Here is a 22103-nt window from a genome sequence, read left to right on the forward strand (position 1 = left end):
TCGTATGCTCACTACTTCCCAAACACATGCATCTTCGCTAAAACCTTATTATAGTGATCAAAAAGCTTGGGACAGAATCATTCCTATACAAATGCTGTTTAAATAATTTGCTTAGTAGTCCGCTTACAGTGTTCATTCATTCACACGCTCTCACTGCAGAGCCGGCCAAAAACGGCAACGTCTCACAGGTAAATAGCGAAACGGCCGGTTTCATTACTTTGTATTCATGTAATAAATATACAAATGTCAATTAGATGGTAATCTGCATAAGAAAAGATGCACAACAACACAAATTTGGTGATAATAATCATCCGGTTAAAGTGATCAATTTGACCCGGACAGACGTGATCACTATAATTATCTTATTAACAGGTGGAAACACTGGACAGTAAGTAAAGTCTGTTGCAGCCTGCAGGAGGGGAAAGCTGCCAGAAACATTTAGAGGCATTTCACACACACACACGCGCACACACACACGCACACACACGCACACACACGCACACACACACACACACACACACACACACACACACACACACACACACACACACACACACACACACACACACACACACACAGAGTCCTTCACAGAGAGTTGACACCAGCAGAGGGTGATTCAGAGGGTGCTAAACCACTCATCAATAACCACCACACAAACACACACAAGCACTCTTACAAACCACCTCTTGTTTCTCTCAATGTGTCAGGTCATGTGTGTGTGAACAAGGAACACACATACACACACACACAGGCGCATGCTGCCACACAGTCTGCGTGCTGTTTATACTGGACATTGGGCAGCTCTGTAAGCAATCGCAGTGATAAATCTGTGATCATGCGAGCTTCAATCCTTATTTCTAACCTTATTATAACCAGGACTTATCAGTATCTCATATGCATATACAGTATATGCTATAGCTGCTGGAGGATATCTTTGTTTGGATTGTGGGTAAACAGCATTGGGATCGTCTGATTACTTTTTATTGTGATAACTAACAACACATTTTTAATTTATGGTACTTTGTTTTTGCATTATTTTCTTTTCTTTCCATCGTGTACTGTTGATTTTACTTTTTACTGGTGCATTTTTGTAGAAAAACGTCCCCAGTAGTCGTATCATAAAAGGCACTCTGTAGATAATGCAGGCTTCTTCCCCTTTGGATTCAACCACACGACGCTGACACTGGGATTAAATAAAATCTAATCTGAGTATTTTAATAAATGCAGTAATTACATGGATACATATTAACATAAATCTACTCAAAGTAGCTTTAAAAGCATTAACAAAGTTTAGCATTTCCATTAAACGCTGCTGTAATCACAGTGTTGTTGCAAAAGTATTTAATGCCTCAGGCATTATTTTACAAAAACAAAAATAATAGCTTAATGCCTTTTATTGGCAGAGGAGTTGTTTTGTTCTTACTTCCCTCGGGTCATTTACATGTTTTTAGTCTTTTAGACCAACCAACCGTGAGAAATGGAAATGGTCTGAATGCACAGGGCTGCATAAAATTAAGTCCAAACACTTCTGGTTCTGATTCAGCATCACTATAGTGCATCATTATTTTAGCTGTAATCACAGTAATGAACTTCATACAGAAAAAAACACATGCCATACTTACTAATATTTACGTTCCTGTTGCATGAACGAATGTGTCAAGTTAAGTTTTAGGTAAGTTAGTTATAGTGAACAGCGAGTAAAACAAAAACAAAAACAACAAAACAATAGGTTCCAATGGAAAAGATACAAGGCAATATTATAATATGTGCACAAATCTAAAACAGAATAAAACTTGTAAGAGCAATTTATGAAAAATAGTTTATAAAATACTAGGACTGTCAAAGTTAACGTGATAATACGTTATTGACACTAATTTCTTTAATTGCATTAATGCAACTTTCAATTTTTAGGTTGCATCGGGCTCAGTTTTATAGCTACAGTGAAGATACTGGCATCATATGAAACTAGAAAACCTAATGAATCCATTGGCACCAACCATGTCATAATAGCTTGTCGCAAAGGAGATTAAATAACGCTCCAAACTTACGCTGAATTTTGGTGAGGAAAAACTGTCATGGCCATTTTCAAAGGGGTCCCTTGACCTCTGACCTCAAGATATGTGAATAAAAATGTGTTCTATGGGTACCCACGAGTCTCCCCTTTACAGACATGCCCACTTTATGATAATCACATGCAGTTTGGGGCAAGTCATAGTCAAGTCAGGACACTGACAGCTGTTGTTGCCTGTTGGGCTTCAGTTTGCCATGTTATGATTTGAGCATATTTGTTATGCTAAATGCAGTACCTGTGAGGGTTTCTGGACAATATTTGTAATTTTAAAAATGATAAATGATACAAATATTATGGACAATCATGTGATTAATCACAATTAAATATTTAATCGATTGACAGCCCTAAAAAATACTAAAACATTAAAGCATTTAAACCACTAAGAGCAACCAAATACCATTTAAAATAAGTATGTCTTGAGGGTTGTCTTTAAAGTGTCAATGGAGGGTAAGCGTTTGATGGAAAGCGGAAGGCTATTCCAAAGATGTGGAGCTGCCACTGCAAAGGCAAGGTCTCCCTTACCCACTAGTCTCGCTATTTTCTTTCTGAACGCCCTCCTACTGTAGCTCCTCCTCTACTTTCCATATTATCCAGTATAGTGACCATGCGTGTCTGTAAATTACACCAACTTCCCAGCAACACAATCCCTTTTAATAAAGTTTATTTATTCTTAGCACTTTAAGCTAAACACGATATGTCATCCTAACTAAACACGACGCCTCCTGTCCTGGGTATGTTAATGGTTTCTAAACCGTTCTGAATTACAGCCAACACTGTGTGTGTTTGAGCGTACAGTACATAGTATATGTGTGTATATAACCCTCATTCATCTACAGTATATGTGCGTACTGTATACAGTATTCATATGGGCTTCTGCTGGCTTTTATACATTCAGTCAATTGTTTGTGTGTGTTTCCGATGCGTGCATGTGAACATGTGTCTGACATGATTTACGTGCGCCCCACATGCGGCGGGCGGAGCAGACAGCTGGTTGGGTCCAGCGCTAACAGCCTGTTTTAAGGGGCTGTTTGGGTTCGTGACAGGCAGATGGAAAACCCTCACAGCCATCCGCTCTTACTGGAGCTATTTATAGACCTCAGACCCGTGGCGAACAGGCTAGCTGACTCTTTCACTGGTTAACTGGGTGGCTGGTGTCGTCCGTCTGGGAATGCAAAGCTTTACCAGCCAGATAAGGAACACAATCTCTTTTTTATTGGCTCTCTGTCAGGATTTCTTTCTTTCCAATAAAACTGATTTGACTTGAATTTGACAGCTTGACTGACTGATGAGTGGACTGGTCAGCTGACTGAGTTGTCCATCAAGTTGACAGGTTTTTATACTAAAACCCTGTGAACAATTATATCGAGTAACCTGACAATAATTCATTTATCTGATCGATTTATCAGAAAGGTTACAAATACAGCCTCCTAGTGAAGCCTGTGACTTAACAGCTGGCTGAGTGGTATCCTGTCACTTTGTGTCGGCAGTTCTGGTGTTCGTCAGGCACAAAGCGGCACAGGAGAAACACAAATACAAAGGTAGTGAGGGTGAGCAAGAGAGAGAGTATTTATGCATGTGCGTGGGTGACAGATAGTCTGTTAGTCCCAGCTCAATAATATACATATATCAGATCCCACCTTGTTTTGAGTTGTGAGTGACCTCACGTTGGAAGAACAACAACATGAGGTACAGCCTGCATGGTAAAACTGCTGGATTTTTGCTTGAAGGTGGTATTGATGTAGACTGTTGTTCCACAATGCAATGCATAACAGAAATAAAAGAGCTACTAGCAGCCAAATAAATCTCCCAACTCGTCAAATACCGCCGTTTGGTGTGTGGCCCAACGCTCTAAGGCTGGTAGCTTATTGTTTGGTATTGTCTCAAAAATCCAAGAATCGATCAGGCAGAGTTTACTTATAGTATTAAGGTCTTTGCACACCAAGTCTGTATTATTAGTATGCGTTTTTTTAATCCGTTGCATCATCCGATAAAAAAACGTTACGTACAGAAACCTTGCACACGGAGTCTGATGCTTTTTATTATTTTATTAATTGCAAAAATGCACAATACGAGACAAAACTGAATTAATTACCTAGATGCAATGGATAGCGCTGGTTCAAAACAAGGCTGATGAATGAATGACATTAGCAAGAAGCTATCGTTTAGCTATTCTGCAATCACCTGCCACAATCTATCTTCTCTGTTTTCTCTAATTTCTTTATTGTAAAGTGCGTTGTGCTGGGAGACTAAATGAATGTTTATCAGATGCCATTTTGGATGCCATTTGCATGGACAGTGGCTGTGTGTGGTCAAACAACCCTCTTTTTGCCTTTTTGACAGATGCGGAAAAAATGCAAAAATCCAACCTGTTCCGAAAACTGTAATGACGGACGAAAGTTTCAGAGCCGATGTGTAAATGTGACACCACGTCAGGTCATATTTATTTTAAATTGTGCAACAATTTCGGATGAAAAACACGTTATTTGGCGTACAAAGGCCTTTAGAATGTAGTAATTGACACAGATTGTGTGTGAGAGGGTTTGTAAAGGAAGGAAAGAGTGTTTGTGTGTCTTGAAGATGAGCTTTATCAGCCTGATATGGGTCGTAGCTACTCGCTGCCTTCATTGTCCCGTTGCAGCGGTAATAATACTCATTCATACAGCAGCTGTGACTTTGTATCTCAAGCTGCTTAACCACTCTGCTGGATCTGTTCACATACGCTGAGTGCAAATGATCTACTTCACCTGAAATAACCAGTTTAAAAAGGAGCGGCTCATGTGGACAAAAGAGATATGCACAATATTACTTTTAGACTTTCAAAAGGCAAATGGATACTTGATGAATGAGCACATAAACAATACAAAGAGAACAAATCATCAGTTCACTGCAACAAGACTCATTTCATAGTTACAGGACTCTTTGACCACCATCCCACTCTGACCTGGCTATTAACCAGAGCCCTGTCACAAAGAAACAATGTAGTAAATGAAAGTAAAATATGTCTTAGGGTCCATTTTAGCAATACTTTGTAGTAACATCACGGTCCTCCCCGGTGACAGCTGTATTGCTTAGATAAAGAAAACCACCTTTTATCTCAGAGAAAGGGATAAAGACTCAGCAGGCCGTTAGTTACAACAATCAAAGAGGACTCAGTGCTGCGGGCTCTTTTATATCATTATGTTCAACCTATTTGCAGAGTGAATCTACCTTAATCTCTTTCTGTCTCTCTGTGCTTTTAACTCATTTTCAAGTTGAGCCTTTGATGACTTTTCTCAACTTTTTCACTTTCACAACTCTGCATCACTTTCCGTCTTCCTCTTCCTCCTCCTCATCCTCTCACTCCAGGGAATAGGGAGATGGATGTTTTCTCATCCCTCTCTGTTTTGTCATTATTGTCCTCTTCTCTTGGAGTCTATTGTTTTGTGAGTGATGGAACCAATATTTGATTTTACTTTTTTCTCTTTGCTGGTATTGAAAGACAAACCTGTCTGCCTCTGTTTGGATCTGGCTCACAGTCGGCGTCTCAGTTCATAAGGTCAGACCTGGCGGCAGACATAAATCTGTGGGCGGCCATTTGATTTCCCTGAGCGGGCCCAATGTAAACATAAAAGGCGGTGCCGGCTCGTGAGTGTATTGATCAGGCTGATCATACAACTCAACCCGTTTTCACTCCCGACTCGTCAAATACCGCCGTTTGGCCAGTGCCCCTTGGCATCTGAAACCGACGCACAGAGGCACCCTTTAGCAACTGTATGTGACGGACCGGGCTTTCAACTAACTCGTTGCTGCTGCCGTTGTTCGACGGTTGGAGCAGGTGACGTTGTATTAATAGCTTGAGAGTTCATCCAGGGTGGGCTGGAGGGGAGGTGAATGGGTCAAACAAACAAACAAGACTTTCAACCAGTCATTAACACTTAATATATTTAGCTTAGTAAGTGGAAATGGAGCTATTTTCTGGGGCGCTACCCAGATGTGGCTAAGTTTCAAGAGTTGCTAAGCAGTAAGTAAGTAATTGCTGGCTTGAGTTTATGTTGGCTGTTATCATTATCATAAAAAAAATATGCAAATAAACTGTTTGCCAATCTATGCCCATTATTCATTGAACAAATTTGATTCAATCAATATGTATTCTACAATTTCTTAAATGACAAAAACGTACCTACATAAACCAACGCTGTGTTTATTTTCATGTAGGAGATTTTAATTGAAACGTGTCTGTTTGGCTTTTTTCTTTACAATACATCACGAATCATGTGATGGAAACTGCTGCTCTTTGTGTTTTGTTTTTATGATTACAAGGACCTCTCAAGAGCTGTTTGTTGTTTTTATATAATTGCTTTTCACGGATCTCTTGATCATCAGCACCCCCAAAATTAAACAGTTACTTATTTATCTTTTTAATAAAAATAATACGCCTGTTATTGGCTGTTGCTGCTCTACACTATAATTGCCAATCTCTCTCTCAGTTTCAAATACATGTGTGACTCAACATCACTGAGAAACAGCAATGCCAAAGTAATTACCTGCCGCGACAGCGACGCTGGTATTGTTTTCACCTTGTGAGTCTGTTTGTGTGTCATCATGGTCAAATGCGGTCCTGGAGACACTGACTGTAGCAGGTACTACAACAGAGGAGGTTTTGAGTACTATGACAGGTGTTTATTATATTTCTGTCTGTCTGTGGATGGACTTTGTCACCACGCAGCCCAATCGCACTTAAAGGTGAAAGCAAAGTGAATGAAACGATGTGTAATAAGAACGCCGTTGTTGCTTTTGGCTTGTCATTTTCACGCCATGTGGTCTCTACTGACTGCAATGTAAATGCATCTGCGTGAATATGCTTTATTTCCCCATCCATCAGGAAAATCAAGACCAACTACTTCATCGTGTCTCTGGCGTTCGCCGACTTGCTGGTGTCGGTGCTGGTGATGCCGTTCGGTGCCATCGAGCTGGTCCACCAGCACTGGATCTACGGCGAGACCTTCTGCCTGGTCCGGACCTCGCTGGACGTCCTGCTGACCACCGCGTCCATACTGCACCTGTGCTGCATCGCCCTGGACAGGTGAGACTTTCTGGTCTGGTGATGTTTGTGCGATTGTGCGTGGGGGTTTGATTTGGCATGAAATAACATTAAACCTACACAGAGTCCTACTGAACTTCAATACTTAGCGTCCAAAAATGGTTTCCAGAGTGGTCAGAATCTACAGTACATCAAGGCTTACAGTGTCAGCTCGCACAATTCACAAAAACCATAGATGCATTTTCCTACATCCCCCTGGTGTTGTCTTAATAATAGAATAGAACATAATAGTTCGGGTTTTACTTGGAGAGGATTTCAGAAGGTAGATAAGTTGCCCACAAACTAAACAAAACGTATCAAATTTAACTTTTTCCAATCGTCGTTGCAGCTTCTAAAGCTGTGCAAATAAGAAACCGTTTGCCAAGCAAATAGCGTCTCAGTGCTCCAGGGCTATTTGCACATATTTAAATTAGGTATTATGCAGACATTTAGTGCAAAATCAGCCCCCTTCTATACAAATGAGCCTCATTGCAAAAACAGTCCAATTCACAAAGATCAGTGCTAATAGCCACATGCAGTTACAGTGAAATTATTAGCGTCTTCAGAGAGTTGGTGGTGACTGAAGCGCATTTATAAGGGGTGTCTGCGCAAACTCATTTATTTTGGGAAGCAGTGACAGTTGTGTCATGAAAAATAAATGAATAAAGCTCCCAAACATGTCATTTTTGTAACTAAAATACATGAAAAAAAGGTTTTAAATAACCAGTAAAGTTACGCTGCTGTGTTACGTGCGTAGATGTGAACAGCGTTTCTCTTAATGCACTAATGGTTTCTGCTGCAGTGGGATCGCTGCAAATAACTGAATGCAATTAATAATTTCCTCATTATTGATGTATTATTTCACCCACCTGCATATGAGTGCTCTGCGGCATAGAGGCGTATATGGGCGTAGAGAAGTTAAATGAGTCCGACACGAGCCCGGTCAATATGACCCATCTGTCATACGAATCGAGCTCCTGGCTCATGCTGACTCTCACCCCTCACAACCAACCTCAAGCATATGTATACTTTGCCACATGGATAATTGCAATCAGACAAGCGCAAATTGCACTCAGCTGCAAAACTTTATGGGCGTGTTTGCGCTGTAATATATATCTTAATATCTTTTGTGAAGCAGGCCTTGAGGCGAGGCAGATAGTGGTTGCAAATGATACGGTAATGGTGCTATCAGCAGCCACAATCCATCTCTCAATGTATGAAATAGCACCTTCAGCTTTCTTACCGCCACATGAAGTTGTTCCAGGGCTAAAACATTAAGTCAGTGAATCTCTCATAAGGGTGAGTAGTAGGAGCAGAGTGATGGTTTGTGATTCAAGCAATGCCTTTCACTTTGATGGGTTTAATATTAACTCAAGCGACAGGACGGACTGTGCGAGGATGTCGACACCGGGATAAATAATTTTGTATTGCCTCTGCAGTCAGACTGATGGAACACATGTCAACACAGTGGAGAAAAAAAACACATTTGCATTTACAGCACCTGACAAACTTCAGCACAGACATAAATATAACAATATAATATATGCAAGAGAGAACTATAAAAGTTATTCATTCAGCCTCCCTGGACATAGACATGCTGTTTATGTATCAGTGTAAATCAGGCTTATTGAGAAATCTACTTTCTGACTCGTTGCAGGTTCTCACTATGTTGTTAGCTCGCTGGCTATGCTGCACTATGGGACAGCTCTGTCCATCACCTCTAACCACTTTAATCAGTCATTATTAGCATCGGTTTTGGAATATATTCCTGGCTGAAAAGCATGTTGCAGGAATCAGATATGCGGCGGTTCCTGGGAATGTGTAGAGCCTGCTAGTCAGTTAACAGACTGTGACTTTGTAGGAAAGCTTTTTGTGATTATCTTTCTTTTGCTCACTTGTTGGAGTCAGTGGTGTGTCGAGGTTGAGGGTGTCAGCCTGTGATGTGAGAAAATCACACCAGACAGGGTGAGCCTTATCATACAAACAGCTGGATTAAACTTCACATCAACCTGACAATGACCAAATTGAAACCGCTGTGAAGAAGAGTCACTGCTTTTTCACTTCTCAAACTGATTTGTGTTCAGTGACTTTACAAACATGCCAAGCCTGTCTCCTACAAAATTATGTTCCCACACAACTAAACTGCTTTCTCAATTACGTTTCAAGGGAAACGTATTTTCTCCCAGATAACGCTCGCATTTTTAAACTGTTTTAAACACGTAGTTAAATTGAAACAAAACAAAACAAAAAACTAGGGCCGTCAATCGATTAAAGCCTCCTTCTTGGCTAAACTAGTACGACAAGGTTGGTACCACTGGATTCTTTAGGTTTTCTAGTTTCATACGATGTCACATCTTTACTCTAGCTTTCAAACTGAGCCCACTACAACCTCCTACAACATCAAATAACATCCAGGCCCGATGGTTATTATCGTAGTACTACTACTATTTGGTTAGTTTTAGTAAAAAATCATCATGGTTTGGCTTAAAAGGACTACGTTTTTACGTTAATTTACGGATGTAAATCAAAATAAGTGAATTGTCACTTTTAAAGTTCTGTGATTGTTTGACCCATCCACCACCCCGGCATTAAAAACAAACGTCTGAACATGCTGCGATATTGTAAGCCCTAAAACATGAATGGAGTGAAAGATGCTGAAGAAACTTTATGTATTAGAAGTTCAAAAGTGAAAGTCAGAGATCATGAAATATATATTTGGCCTTTAGGGATTTCTACACTGAATATTAAGAACTTTTTAAGGTAAAACTTGTGTAATACTGGGAGATACAGACACCAAACCGGCTCGATGCTGAGAGAATATTGTGCTGTGATCTTCTGTTTCTTACTGCTTTTATCATTTTGTAATGATGAATCCATAATAAGAGTGCAGAGGACACACTAATGCGGGGAGGACCATTACGACCTCTCAATGAAGCATGTATAGTAGGCTGAATGCAGAATAGATGTCTAATGGCCATGGCCATTATCTGCTCCATCTCACAAGTATATACGTGTGTTTTTATATACTCACACAAACAAAAGATCATTTTCCAAATTAGACAATTCAAAGATGCAAAGCTCAGCAACAGTGAAGGAGGAAATTGTTTCTTAATTAAATTATGTTGCCGGAGGAGCTTTGTACTCTTTTATACATCCAGCTGCCTCCGCATCCTGGAACAAAACAACTTCCATTACTGATTCATAGCGAGGCAATCACCCTTCATTACCCCCAAGTTCCCCCCGTCCCCGATGAATAACATCACATCTCCTGTAGACTGCATCTTCCTCCTCCACTTTAATTGATATTTGATGTTTCTCTCAAGAACAATATCGCTAATGCCAATAACTCTTTTAACTTGCTGCAGCTGGTAATGATGCTGATAAAGAAAGTGAACTAAATTAAAATATTGTGTTTGTGCTTTGATAGAAAGAAAATGAAAATAAAACCAATAGCTTTTGATAAAGTTTGAGCTTTCCAATAGATGTGAGTATATGAATATGTACTAAGTTCTCATTAAAATGGTGGTCTGGTTATGTAATAATTCAACGTAACGTCTGACGTAGGTTTACTTAGTTTTAAGTTTATTTACGCAACAAAACTACTTGGTTAGGTTTAGAAAAAGATAGTGGTTGGGGTTTAAATAAGTATGTTAAGTAAAATAACTATGTTTGTAATGTAACTGGCATTAGTAATCTCAACATATCCTCATACAGAAGTTCATATGATATTTTACGAAAAGTAATACCTCATTTTTCGTGCGTTCTCCTACGAATGTCCAGCAACGTGTCAATTTCCGCTCATTGCATGCATACATGTAAATCAAAATAATCTTCCGTTTTCACAGGAAACAACTTGGTTAGGTTTAGGAAAAGATCGTGGTTCTACATTCACATGTAGAATCTGGAGGCAACAGGACAAGATTTTGGTATCAGAAGTATTCTGGTTTCCGTTTGTAGTCTGAGCAGCGTTGACCAATTACGTTCGAGCAGGCTTTGTTTGAATGCAGGTAAACAGTCCATGTTGAGAGAAAAAGAGGCGGAAAGCATTGGCTGAAATGCAAACTGGGAACCCACCAGCTATCGTCCGACTATGATTTAGTTTTTTCTTGGTTTAAAATTCAGTATAAACTGACCACTTGTGAAAGAATCCGGTCAAAGACGTTGTCTCTCAACTCCAACTCCAGTCCCGTATCTCAAGTTGCTAATCGGACTGTAAACAATGAGCAGCGCAGAGAAAAGGATGTCTTGGTTCGGATATCCATTGGCTACACCGGAACCCCAGAAATATAGGCCCCTACTACCTACTTTTCGTAGGTATAGCTACGAACGGTGTATGAGAACAGCAGACCAACAACATCTGTATAATCGACTCAGTGTTTTATTTATTGAGTCAAGCAGTAATTACAGGCCATTTGAGAATCTCACCATGTTTGCGGAAGTATTAAAAACGAGAGACAGACTGATAGACTGAGCATGAAAGTCTGTCTTCATGTAAAACTGCAGGATGAGACCAAGAATTAATGAAACTGCCACTCAGCCAGCTGCAGCAAAATGCAAGAGAGAGTCTGGAGTCCCATAAGAAAGAAAAGCCCAGATTAACTATTTCTCCCCAGTGTGTGCATATGTGTGTTCTGTGCATATTTTAAACAAACACATACAGACACTCACATTCTGCAGAACAACAGAAACAAAGGCACTAAAGATTAAAACAAGTCCTGGCAGATTTAACACCGGATTTGTTGGTAATCCTCCTTCATTAACTTGGAACCATAACTTTTTTCTGTGTTTAGGAGTTCATCTGGCGAGGTGAGATAAATGCAATCAAGGTGACACACAAACAGTGAATTATGGAATCAGAGCACAAAGAAAGAAAGAGTTTGTTTTCGTTGCAAAAACATTTTTCAACCTTATTTAACTAGAGCTGAACTCTGAACTCTCTGAACTCGCTACTGGACATTGACTCTCTCGCCCGTAAAGAACTATACTAGTGAAATAGCCTTTTCTCAACTCTATGTAGTAGTTTGCTCATTTCTCTGTCCAACAATATACACCAACCAGAGGGGTAGGCCACCCTCTATGTCACCTTAGCACACACATCTCTCGCTCCTGCTCCTACAGTTTGCTGCTGTAAGCCCACGGTAGCAATTAAATGTGACCGTCATGAGCATATTATCATTTCTTTCAAATCAAAGCTTCTCTTATCTGGAATGGGGCAACGGGACACGATGAACACTGTTAAAAGTGAAACTGGAACGTGACAAGGACATGTCGTACCCCGTCCCCGATGGGAAATGTCGCCCTTGCATGACTTCTGCAACTCTAGCAAGTTCCAAGACACTGCTAATTGATTTGCATACTGCACAGACATTAATGGAATGGAAATGAAGCAATGGGTTCCTGTAGGAAGAATATGTCCAAAAGTCTAGAAGTGTGTAGCATGCATTTGAAATAGTCAGCAAAATTGTAAAGTATCCCAGGCTGTAAATCTCTTTATGGAGTGTTAAGTCTGCCAATAGTGAACGAGGCCTGAGAGGCAGTTTTGCCCCAGAGGTCCAAGTCAGGGCAAAATGTGCTAATTAGAGCCACTGAGTTGCTTCATAGGAACAAAAGGGGTTAAGTGCCTCAGGTGAGAGCACCTTGACCAAACAGGGAGGGAAACAGGCCTTGGTTTCCCCTGGCTATTTGAGATTTGGAGCCAGCGATATCCATCTAATAGGCTTTTTACACGGCATTTTTTTAGGCTAAGGATTGCCCTGGGCTTAGAGTTGACCCAGGGATAACTTAGCCCCACTTGGTTTCCACCAAGAAGTCCCTGTCAATTTTAAGCCCTGTTTCCACCGCAGGAACCTTCCCCCGAAATTAAGAACCTTTTGAGGAACTCATTGTCTTTCAACAGCAGGGACCAGGGTCTAAATTAAGTTCTGGGGACATTTTACAGGGACTTTTTGCCCCACAAAAAGACCCTAGTTGGGGGGTAGTACTTTCTGAAAGTACAGGAACTTCCAGGGGTGGAGTTTGCAGGGATGACCGCTTCATTCATAAAACAAAGAAGTACTTTAGTATCGATTTAGGAACATTTAGGACGAGAAAGCAATTATCTTTGTTTGATAGCGTTATAAGTAAAGTTAGGCTCTGCTGTCGGCTTCCCGACTCATTTAAAAAAAGACAGAGAGAAAAGGAGAGATTGTGTGAGCTCACTTAGCCTGGGGTGCAAACCCTTTTGTTTCAGAAGCTGTCTCTTAGCTCCTTAAACACTCCTTGAAAGAGTACAAGCTGTTGCAAAAGTACGTAGTAGTTTAGTTTATTTTAATCGAAACAAAATTCTTCTTCTCTGGCAGTGCATGCAATAAACACTACATAGTCTCCCATTCACAAAAAAACAGTTGCAAAAGCCTTCCAGCAGAAGAAACATTACAACATTAGCTGCAGAGATCAGCAGCAGCAGATGACTCAGCTTATGAGCTGCCCTACCAGAGTAATAACTGTCTTGATCATGGGCACCACAAGGACACGAGAGACAAAAGGGACAAGAGAAGAAAAAATATTGGTTGCTGAAAATTAAATTGCAACATGAGAAAGATTGAAAAGAGCAGAGCAAGGGATAAAAGAATTGGGAAGTATTGCTCTTTTAGAAAGTGCTCAAGTGTGTAGCCTTCCGTCAACACTCACATGAAACCTTTATGAAAGTGTTCCTCAAGGACCCTTCCAGAGCTCCACTACTGTGAATCTGTAAATGCATTTCCCCTGAAACACCAACATGAAAAGATTCATTTAGGAACGTTTTTTGGGCTCGATACTGTATGGTCCCTCAAAGTGTTTTCAATTTTTGTGTCAGCAGAGTGTCTGCGGATATTAGCAGCTTTGAGGTTGGAGAAGCTTTATACACAACAGAAAGTGAAAAAGAAACTTCCCTCAACCTTCAAGACTCCTTCAGTGCTTTACCTTGAGGGAAAGGCAGATATTGAAGAAAGAATCCTCTCCCTCCTTTACTTAGTATTTACTTAGTACTGTCAAGATGCCCATGAGCAAGGCAAAGAATCCCTGTGTATTAGTGAAACAACTTCATCATTAGACTGATCAGCTCCCTGTGGCAGTGTTGGAAAATGTTTTAATCTCAAGCAGGATGCAGCTTTAAAACAGCACAGAGTCCGCTCACCCTTTCTTGGCCAAAGTGAAATGAAATAGTTGAAGCCGAATGAGAAATGTAGGTTTTGGGCATGGTATGAAAAGCCAGTCACGCTCATACGGTGCAGGCAGAGCTGTAGTTCAAAACCTCGGCTTCCAGACAGCTTTTGGCATTTTACGTCTTGCGTTTTGAAGAGAAACTATAACACATGAACACAAACAGAAAGCAACACATGCAGAGAGACGGAGACAGCAAGCATTCAAATATTTGCAAGAACAAACACAACTGTCATGGATCTGAACATGGCTGGGTGACAGTATGTTTCCCTTCCTGTCAGAAGATGACTTTCTGTGTCTTTGACTGTCTTGTAAGAGGGGATTTTATAGAGAACATGCATTGTCTTGGGTGGATTTTGATGGTGTAGCTGTTATCTAAGTGTTGTTGAAGCATGAAGCTGCACTCCTCACTGCTTCACTAACTTTTTCGAGCAAAAGATTATGATCTGCCTCTTTGGGGGAAAATGTTGGGAATGAAAACTGGATGGATGAGTCGAACGAAAACAGGACTTTCACCCAAGAGTCCGCTGTTTGTGTCCTGAGTGAAACCAAAACTCAACACTGACTTATTTTAAGTTACGTAACGTATTTAACTTGTGTCACGTGCGTAACGTAGTTGCGTTAGGGACGTAATGTAGTTAATTTACTTTCTAACCTAACTTAAGTTAACATTTATTTAAAGCCAAACCATGATCTTTTCCTAAACCTAACCAAGTAGTAACATAACATACTTAACTTACATCACCTTAACCACGTGTTGAAGTCTATTGGACTGCCCTGCACGTTGAAAAATGACTCTACAGGGCTACCCAGTGTGTTAAAAAGTGACGGCAATGGGTCCTGACCAAGCATATGTGACGAATTGGGAGTGAGAACTTGTTGGGAAATTATGTAGGAGTGGCCACTTAGTCGATTGGTTGACTAATCGGTTGTTTTTGTTTCAGTCGACTAAGATTTCTTTAGTGGATTCATCGTTTTTTTTATGCTTTTTTCATGCTGAATGACTTATTTCCAAAAAACTTCTGAGCACGTCTCTGGTAAACACGTCTCTGTGGAGAATCTCAGTTTTACAGATTTGTCGATTAAATCAACTAATTCCCCCTCTTAAAGCCTCACCTTGCCATTGGCCCAAAAGCATCCCATTAACTTTCAGTCAGCCTCCAGTGAGAAATAGACAGTGTGATACAAACAGAGAAATAACGTGCGTGTTGTTCTTAACACAAGCAAATCAATATCTTATTCATTAGAAGAGATTAATCTGTTTTTCACAAACAATCAATGCCACCACTAAGAGGATAATCATATTTGTGCTGGACTGACTTAAAGCACAACATTAAAAGAAGGCACTGCTCTTACAACACAAACAGACCGAAAGGGTTTCAAAGATTCATGGTGACAACTGAGTGAAAGGATGATGGAAAACTGTTGATGCTTTTCAAGGAGAGGAGAAGGGAAGGAAGGCTGCCATTTGTAGCTTCCAGCAACCTGAATAAAATTCAATTTATAAGAAAAGAGCAACGCAAGAAAATAACAGACCAGGAAAGAAAACAACACATTTACCCTGGTATATTATTATTATTATGAACCCCTAAAAGGAAGCATCTGTGGACTGCATCCCTGGAGGAGAAATGGCATAAACACAGAAGGAAACAATGAGAAACATTTGAATAAACAATATAAAAGAATTTAGAGGAAAACACAAAAACAAAACAAACATTTCGAGCACATTCCCATTGTCATTTTATTTATTTTTTACTGCTGTCAAATACTGTCACATTGAATATGTAGAAACTATTTCCTGACCCAAAAACGAATGCTCTGCTGAGCTGTTGACAGAGCGTTACAGAAACACAACGTGGCGTAAACAACAGCAAAAAATGTCCACCAGCTTGTATTGGGACACAACAGGTTTGTCATGCTGGTGGTGGTTGTAGCCATCGTTTTCCTTCAGAGCAGCAAAGTGAGGATTTAATCATTTGACGCAGTCAGCTATTGAGAACATTCAGCCAGAGATCGTATCTAATTGCTTACTAACACATATAACTTTTTTTTCCGGATTTAATTTATTCGTTTTTTCCTTATCAGTAAGCCGCCTTCTCGCTTGGCCAGATGTTCCTGATTATTTCCCTGAGGAAAAATCAACTACTATACATTCATTTTGGCTATTTTTTTCTCTCCATATACACACACTGAGGGAGCACTTTGACACACAGACAAGAGGGATTGAACTACTAGCATTGTAATTAATGGTTAAGCCACTAAATCATTCAAGTCAAGTTTATTTTATTTGACTATTATTACATTATTGTCACTATTAATTAAATGTCGAAAGTAGCCCATAACGACTTGTTAAGGACTCAGAACTCAAAGTTTAGGACTTGACTTACGGCCGTAATACACGGGGCATGGAAACGTCGCGTCACGCAAGCAGGACAGAGCGGGGCTTTTTACCTTTACGCGTTGTTGCGTGCCAGCTTCACTGCACGCAACCACCTGTTTTGCCAAGTTTCGCCATGGAATTTAACTCTGGTTTTATGCAGCTCTTTCCATGTACTTACACAGAATAGAAATAACAGCCAGGAACAATAATGACCAACAATAAAATTAAAATACAATAATAAAAGTAAGTAAAAATAAAATGTCTATATACAAGTCATCACCCTTTATCGTACATTTTGAACAGATAAAAATGTGTGATTCATTTGTGATTATGGACATCTATGGACAATCACGCAGGTCAGAGGTCACAAAAACACTGAATTGAAAAAAAACAAGCTGAAAGCAGAGGAAAAGAGGCAGCTTGAAACGTCACTTGATGCTCGCAGTGCGATTTTCGGCTTTAAGAACTTAGCTGACAGGCAACACCGGCTTGTATGAGACAGACGAAGAGAAAGAAAAAGAGACCGAGACGGAGAGAAAAGACGGGGAAATGGAGAAGAAAACAGAGGGAAAGTGAGAGAACATAGAAAATAAGTGAACAGCTGCAGGATAAAGCTTCTCATTCACCCACTGTCAGCTGAAGATGCTGAAAAGGGCTGAATGGAGATGAATTAAGACTAAAAATACCAGAACTGCCACAAGGAGGATGCTCCGACACAAAGGCATTCAGTGAAGAGGCTAACATACACAGAGACATTTAGACTGAGACAGAAGCACAGGAAAACTAGATACGAGCTAGACGAGAGCTAGAGAAAGTGACTTTAGGAGAGAGGGAAATAGGTAGATAGAGACATATACAAAGAGTTTCAGTATAACTGAATAGTCTCATATTTGGAATCACTCTACTTGAATACAGATATTGGTATTGATTATTATACTGTATAGTGCCTGATGTCAAACCAAATAACTTTTTGACTGAAATTTGTATGTACTGTAGAACCTGTTTGTTTTTGTTTTATATTGCTGCTTTTAGCATAGGAAATACAAAATATACATACTATAATATAGTATTAATGGGCGTTATCGTCCCACAAAGAATGCACAATGGAAGTGGAAGAAATGTAAACTAATTCAGTGCACAGTGGTGAGAAAGCTGCAGGACAATCTTGATGAACAAAAATTTAAATATTAATTATTTTCTTTTTGTAAAGTAGGCAGTAGCTGTCCTGAATTTGCAGTGTATTTCCTGTTTGTACAAATAGTGCAAGTAAATGTATTGTTTACTAGTATGCTATTTGTGCAAAGCTTCTTTCTTTTTATTATATCTTTTAAAGTCACGGTGGATATCTAAACCTGAGGAGGATTTCAAACTTCTCTCTTTTTGAGATGAAGACAAAATGTCCCGCAGCAGTGTGTGATTATGGAATGCGACAACATACTTTGGGTTTCTCAGAAACCAGCTTCCATATAAATAATGTCTGAATAAAAATGTCAGAAATAAACAGAGAGAGAGAGAAATGTTTTGGACCATTTAAAGTGCTCAGGGTCAGGACACGCTGCCATTCAGCCGTGTGACGTCTGTTTCTAATCTTCCCCATGTTCAAGTGAGTGAGAGTGTCTACGTGCATCTATGCATACTATTGGTTCTCTTTATGTGCTTTTGTGCACGTGTGTGTTTCTGTGTAAGGACATTTTATATCCAGAAAATGCATGAATTCATACTTTGTGTCACTCCGGCCTCCACATCCACACTTAAAGAATCCATTTGCAACCTTTCAACGCGTCTATTTTGGCAAATTCAAATAGAAAAGGGCCTCTTGACCTTTTTTAATGCCACAGCACATGCAGACCACACACAGTATACACAGCCACTCCAAATTACTGATGGCTGTGAAATGCCATGCACCGCGAGTAGGTAATGAGGTAGGACCATAGCAGGGGAGGCAGTGAGTGACGATGGGGATAAACTGGATTAGCTTTAATACTGCTGCTGCAGAGCACAGTGTTCAGTCAACCCTCAGAGGATAAGCAAAGGTTATCAAAATGTGTAAATTCAGCTGCACTGGAGAGGAGGAGTTTGGGGTTATAGACTGTAAATCACAGGAAAGCTGCAACTACATTATTGATTATTATAATCAAATCATCTAACCATCATTCTTATGATTAATCAAATATTAGTATAAGTATTAGAACTGCATTAATTGTCTTTGTTAGCACTTTGGGACATAAACAAGCAAACATAAAAACAGCTCTGACATATTATTGGCTCAAGCAATAAAGCTGTTATTACTAACATATTAGCAAACAGATGCCTATTTAACAACTTGTTCTCACTCCCAACTCGTCAAATACAGCCGCCTGGTCAGTGCCCCTCGGCGTCTGATACCGAGACACATTGAGTGTGCAACTAACTCTAATGTAAACCCATCCACGTCATTATTAGATGGTCACAGCAACTGACGTAGTGTAAAGAGAGAAAAAAATCAGTGTTGGGCGGGTGGAAGGTGAGGTTGGACAGGTCAAACAAACACAGAACTTTCACCCAGGAGACCGCTGTTCATGGCCCGTGTGAAAACAAGTCAACATCAACTTATGTGACCTTATTTAAATCCACGTAATCGTGAACCAGGAAGTATAAAGAGCGAGAAACGCCATGCAGGGAGGAGGCAGGGGTGGATGGGTGGGTGAAAAAACAGCAGACTTTTTTCCCAGGAGCCCAGCGTTCCTGTCCTTTGTGAAACCAGAAGTCAAGTTGATTTATTTCGCACGTAACTTAAGTAGTAGCGCAAAGCTTAAAACTTTCCTGTTTGCGGGTGCCTTTTATTCTGACACTGCACTATAACTTTTACTCTTTTGAGTTTTATGCAATTTTAGCTTCTATCCTAGCTTTTATTTTTACCTTGTTTTTATTTTCTAATCCTTAATGTTTTAATGTTTTTAATTATTTCTTAATGTTCTTTTGCATTTTGTCGCAATGTTCTTGAATGTTTCTGTAAAGCACTTTGAATTGCCCTGTTGTTGAAATGTGCTATACAAATAAAGCTGCCTTGCCTTGCCTTGTCTTGCCTTAAGTAACACCACTTCTGTATAGTTATTTTAACCCAAACCACATCTTTTCCTAAACCTAACCAAGTAGTGTCCTGTCAAGATGGAAGTTTTTTTTTTATGCATGTAACATGCGGGAAACGGTACGTGCCGCTGGACATTTGTATGAGAGCGCACAAAAAATGAGGTATAACTTTTTCGTAAGATATCAAACTTGAAGAGGACCCGCTCCCTATGTAGATATAAACGGCTCATTCTAAGGTGACGAAAACATAACAATTCTTATATTCAGGTGATTATACACTAAAGAAAACATAGTTATTAATATTATATTCCATTTCTGCCAATAGATCCCCCAAATTGTTACACACTGTTCCTTTAAAAGTTTATTTTTATAGCACATTTCATACACAAAGGCAATTCAAAGTGCTTTACATAATGCATTAAAAAAATACAGTAGACTCATACGCATATCTACTCACAGACATACTATACTGTAGATGGATAGAAGGATGTCTTTAATATGCCACAAGCTTGAAGCAGCTCTGCGCACACAAACAGGAAATCAAAACACGCTGAAGCATGACATGGATGAACACACACATGGTGGCACATCTGCACCATGCAACGGCACGCTGGTACACACACACACACACACGTACATAGACACAACAGGTTAGAGGGCAATGGAGGTCTGAGTGGCTCGCTTGGTTTACTTCATCTGTTTCCTATCACACTGGAACAGGTCAGAGCGCTCAGTATCTACACACACACACACCGACACATCGACCAGGTCAGGTACAATTGCAGATGTAGAGGATTTGTTACAGTAAGCAGAGCAGCATCTTTCATTTGATCTTCTAATAGGGATTAATTCCTCTCTCTCTCTTTCTGTTCATGATCCTCTCCTTCCTTCCTCTGTTTCCTGCTCTCCTTCTCTACTTCTTTCTTGTCTTTTGTCTTATCTTTCCTCTTCCTCTTTTTTGCCCTTGCTCCCTCTTTCAATGTATTCATTCTCTCTCTTCCTCCTATCTATTCTTCCTCTCTTTTCACACTCCATCTCTCTCAGCCCTTCTCCCCGCTCTCATTCATAATATTCCCCTATCATCCGAGCGACTCCATTCATGCAGTTCGGAGCCGGCGTCGTCTCAGTGATATCGCTGCCCGACAGCATGCTGTTTCCTGCTGCAGCATTTGATATCATGCACACACACACACACACTTAGACACACACATACAGAAACTTCCAGAGTCAGAGCAAATGTGTTTAGTTTGGAAAGTGAGTAACTTACAAATAAAGTGAGACAGATACAAATTGAAAAAGTGCTCATTCAGATAATCCTGCTGTACAGGATCACTGGAAACAAGCAGAATCCAGTTTGTTTCACTTACTTGAAAAGACAGAGTGTTAAAGTGGAAGCTGCTTGGCTTGCAAGCATCAAAGAAAAAACAAAGAGAGAGTGCAGCAAAAAGGGAAGGAAGTGGACAATAGAAGAGACAGATCTGGGTCAGAGAGAGTGGAAGACAGGGATTGTTGACTTTAAATGTTCTTTAAAGGAATCCTCCACCAAAAAAACTATGTTTTGAGTCTCAAAAAATTCAGGCTGGTCTCATACACCATTTGTAGTTATACCTACGGAAAGTAATGCTGTAATTTTTGTATATCCCATGAAATCAATAAATTTGTGTTTCATGTAATCGTGAACCAGGACGTGTAAAGAGCGGCAAACGCCACATAGAGAGGAGGTCAGGGTGGATGAGTGGGTCAAAAAATACCAGACTTTCGCCCAGGAGACCGCTGTTCATGTCCCGTTTGAAACCAGAAGTCAAAATTGATTTATTCGTCACGTAACTTCCGTACTTAAGTTACAGCACTTCTGGAGTTATTTGAACCCAAACCATGATCATTTCCTAAACCTAACTAAGTACTTTTATTTCCTAATCCTAACCAAGTCAATCTTTTCCTAATCCTAACTATGTAGTTTTGTTGCCTAATCCTAACTAAGTTTATCTTTCCTAAATTTAACTAAGTTAATCTTTTCCTAATCCTAATTTAGTAGTTTTGTTGCCTCAATTTAACTAAGTTGATATTTTTGCTAAGCCTAACTAAGTAGTTTTGTTATCTAAACCTAACTAAGTTGATCTTTTCCTAAACCTAAATTAGTAGTTTTCTTTCATGATGCTAGCCATGTTGATCTTTTCCTAAACTGAACTAAGTGGTTTTGTGGCCTAAACCTAAGGAAGTTGTTTCCTGTGAAGATTTAAGTTTATTTTGAAAAGACTGTATGCATGTAACAAGCGTAAATTGACATGTGTTGCCATTCATTGTTGACATTCATAGGAAAACAAACGAAAAGGAGGGATACA

General features: G+C 39.8%; 2 protein-coding genes across 5 annotated transcripts in view; both read left to right on the plus strand.

Moving 5' to 3' along the window:
• The window catches only part of htr4 (5-hydroxytryptamine receptor 4), a 165915-nt gene that overhangs the window by 89035 nt on the left and 54777 nt on the right, over positions 1-22103 (plus strand). For all 4 annotated transcript variants that reach the window (XM_074649021.1, XM_074649023.1, XM_074649024.1 and 1 more), the window contains exon 4: positions 6933-7133. In XM_074649021.1, coding sequence (XP_074505122.1) covers positions 6933-7133 — 201 coding nt within the window. The remainder of the gene's footprint in view (positions 1-6932; positions 7134-22103) is intronic.
• The window catches only part of pde6a (phosphodiesterase 6A, cGMP-specific, rod, alpha), a 221754-nt gene that overhangs the window by 48175 nt on the left and 151476 nt on the right, over positions 1-22103 (plus strand). The gene's annotated exons all lie outside the window — the stretch shown is intronic.

Source organism: Sebastes fasciatus, chromosome 10, assembly GCF_043250625.1.
Source record: "Sebastes fasciatus isolate fSebFas1 chromosome 10, fSebFas1.pri, whole genome shotgun sequence".
NCBI classification, from domain to species: domain Eukaryota; kingdom Metazoa; phylum Chordata; class Actinopteri; order Perciformes; family Sebastidae; genus Sebastes; species Sebastes fasciatus.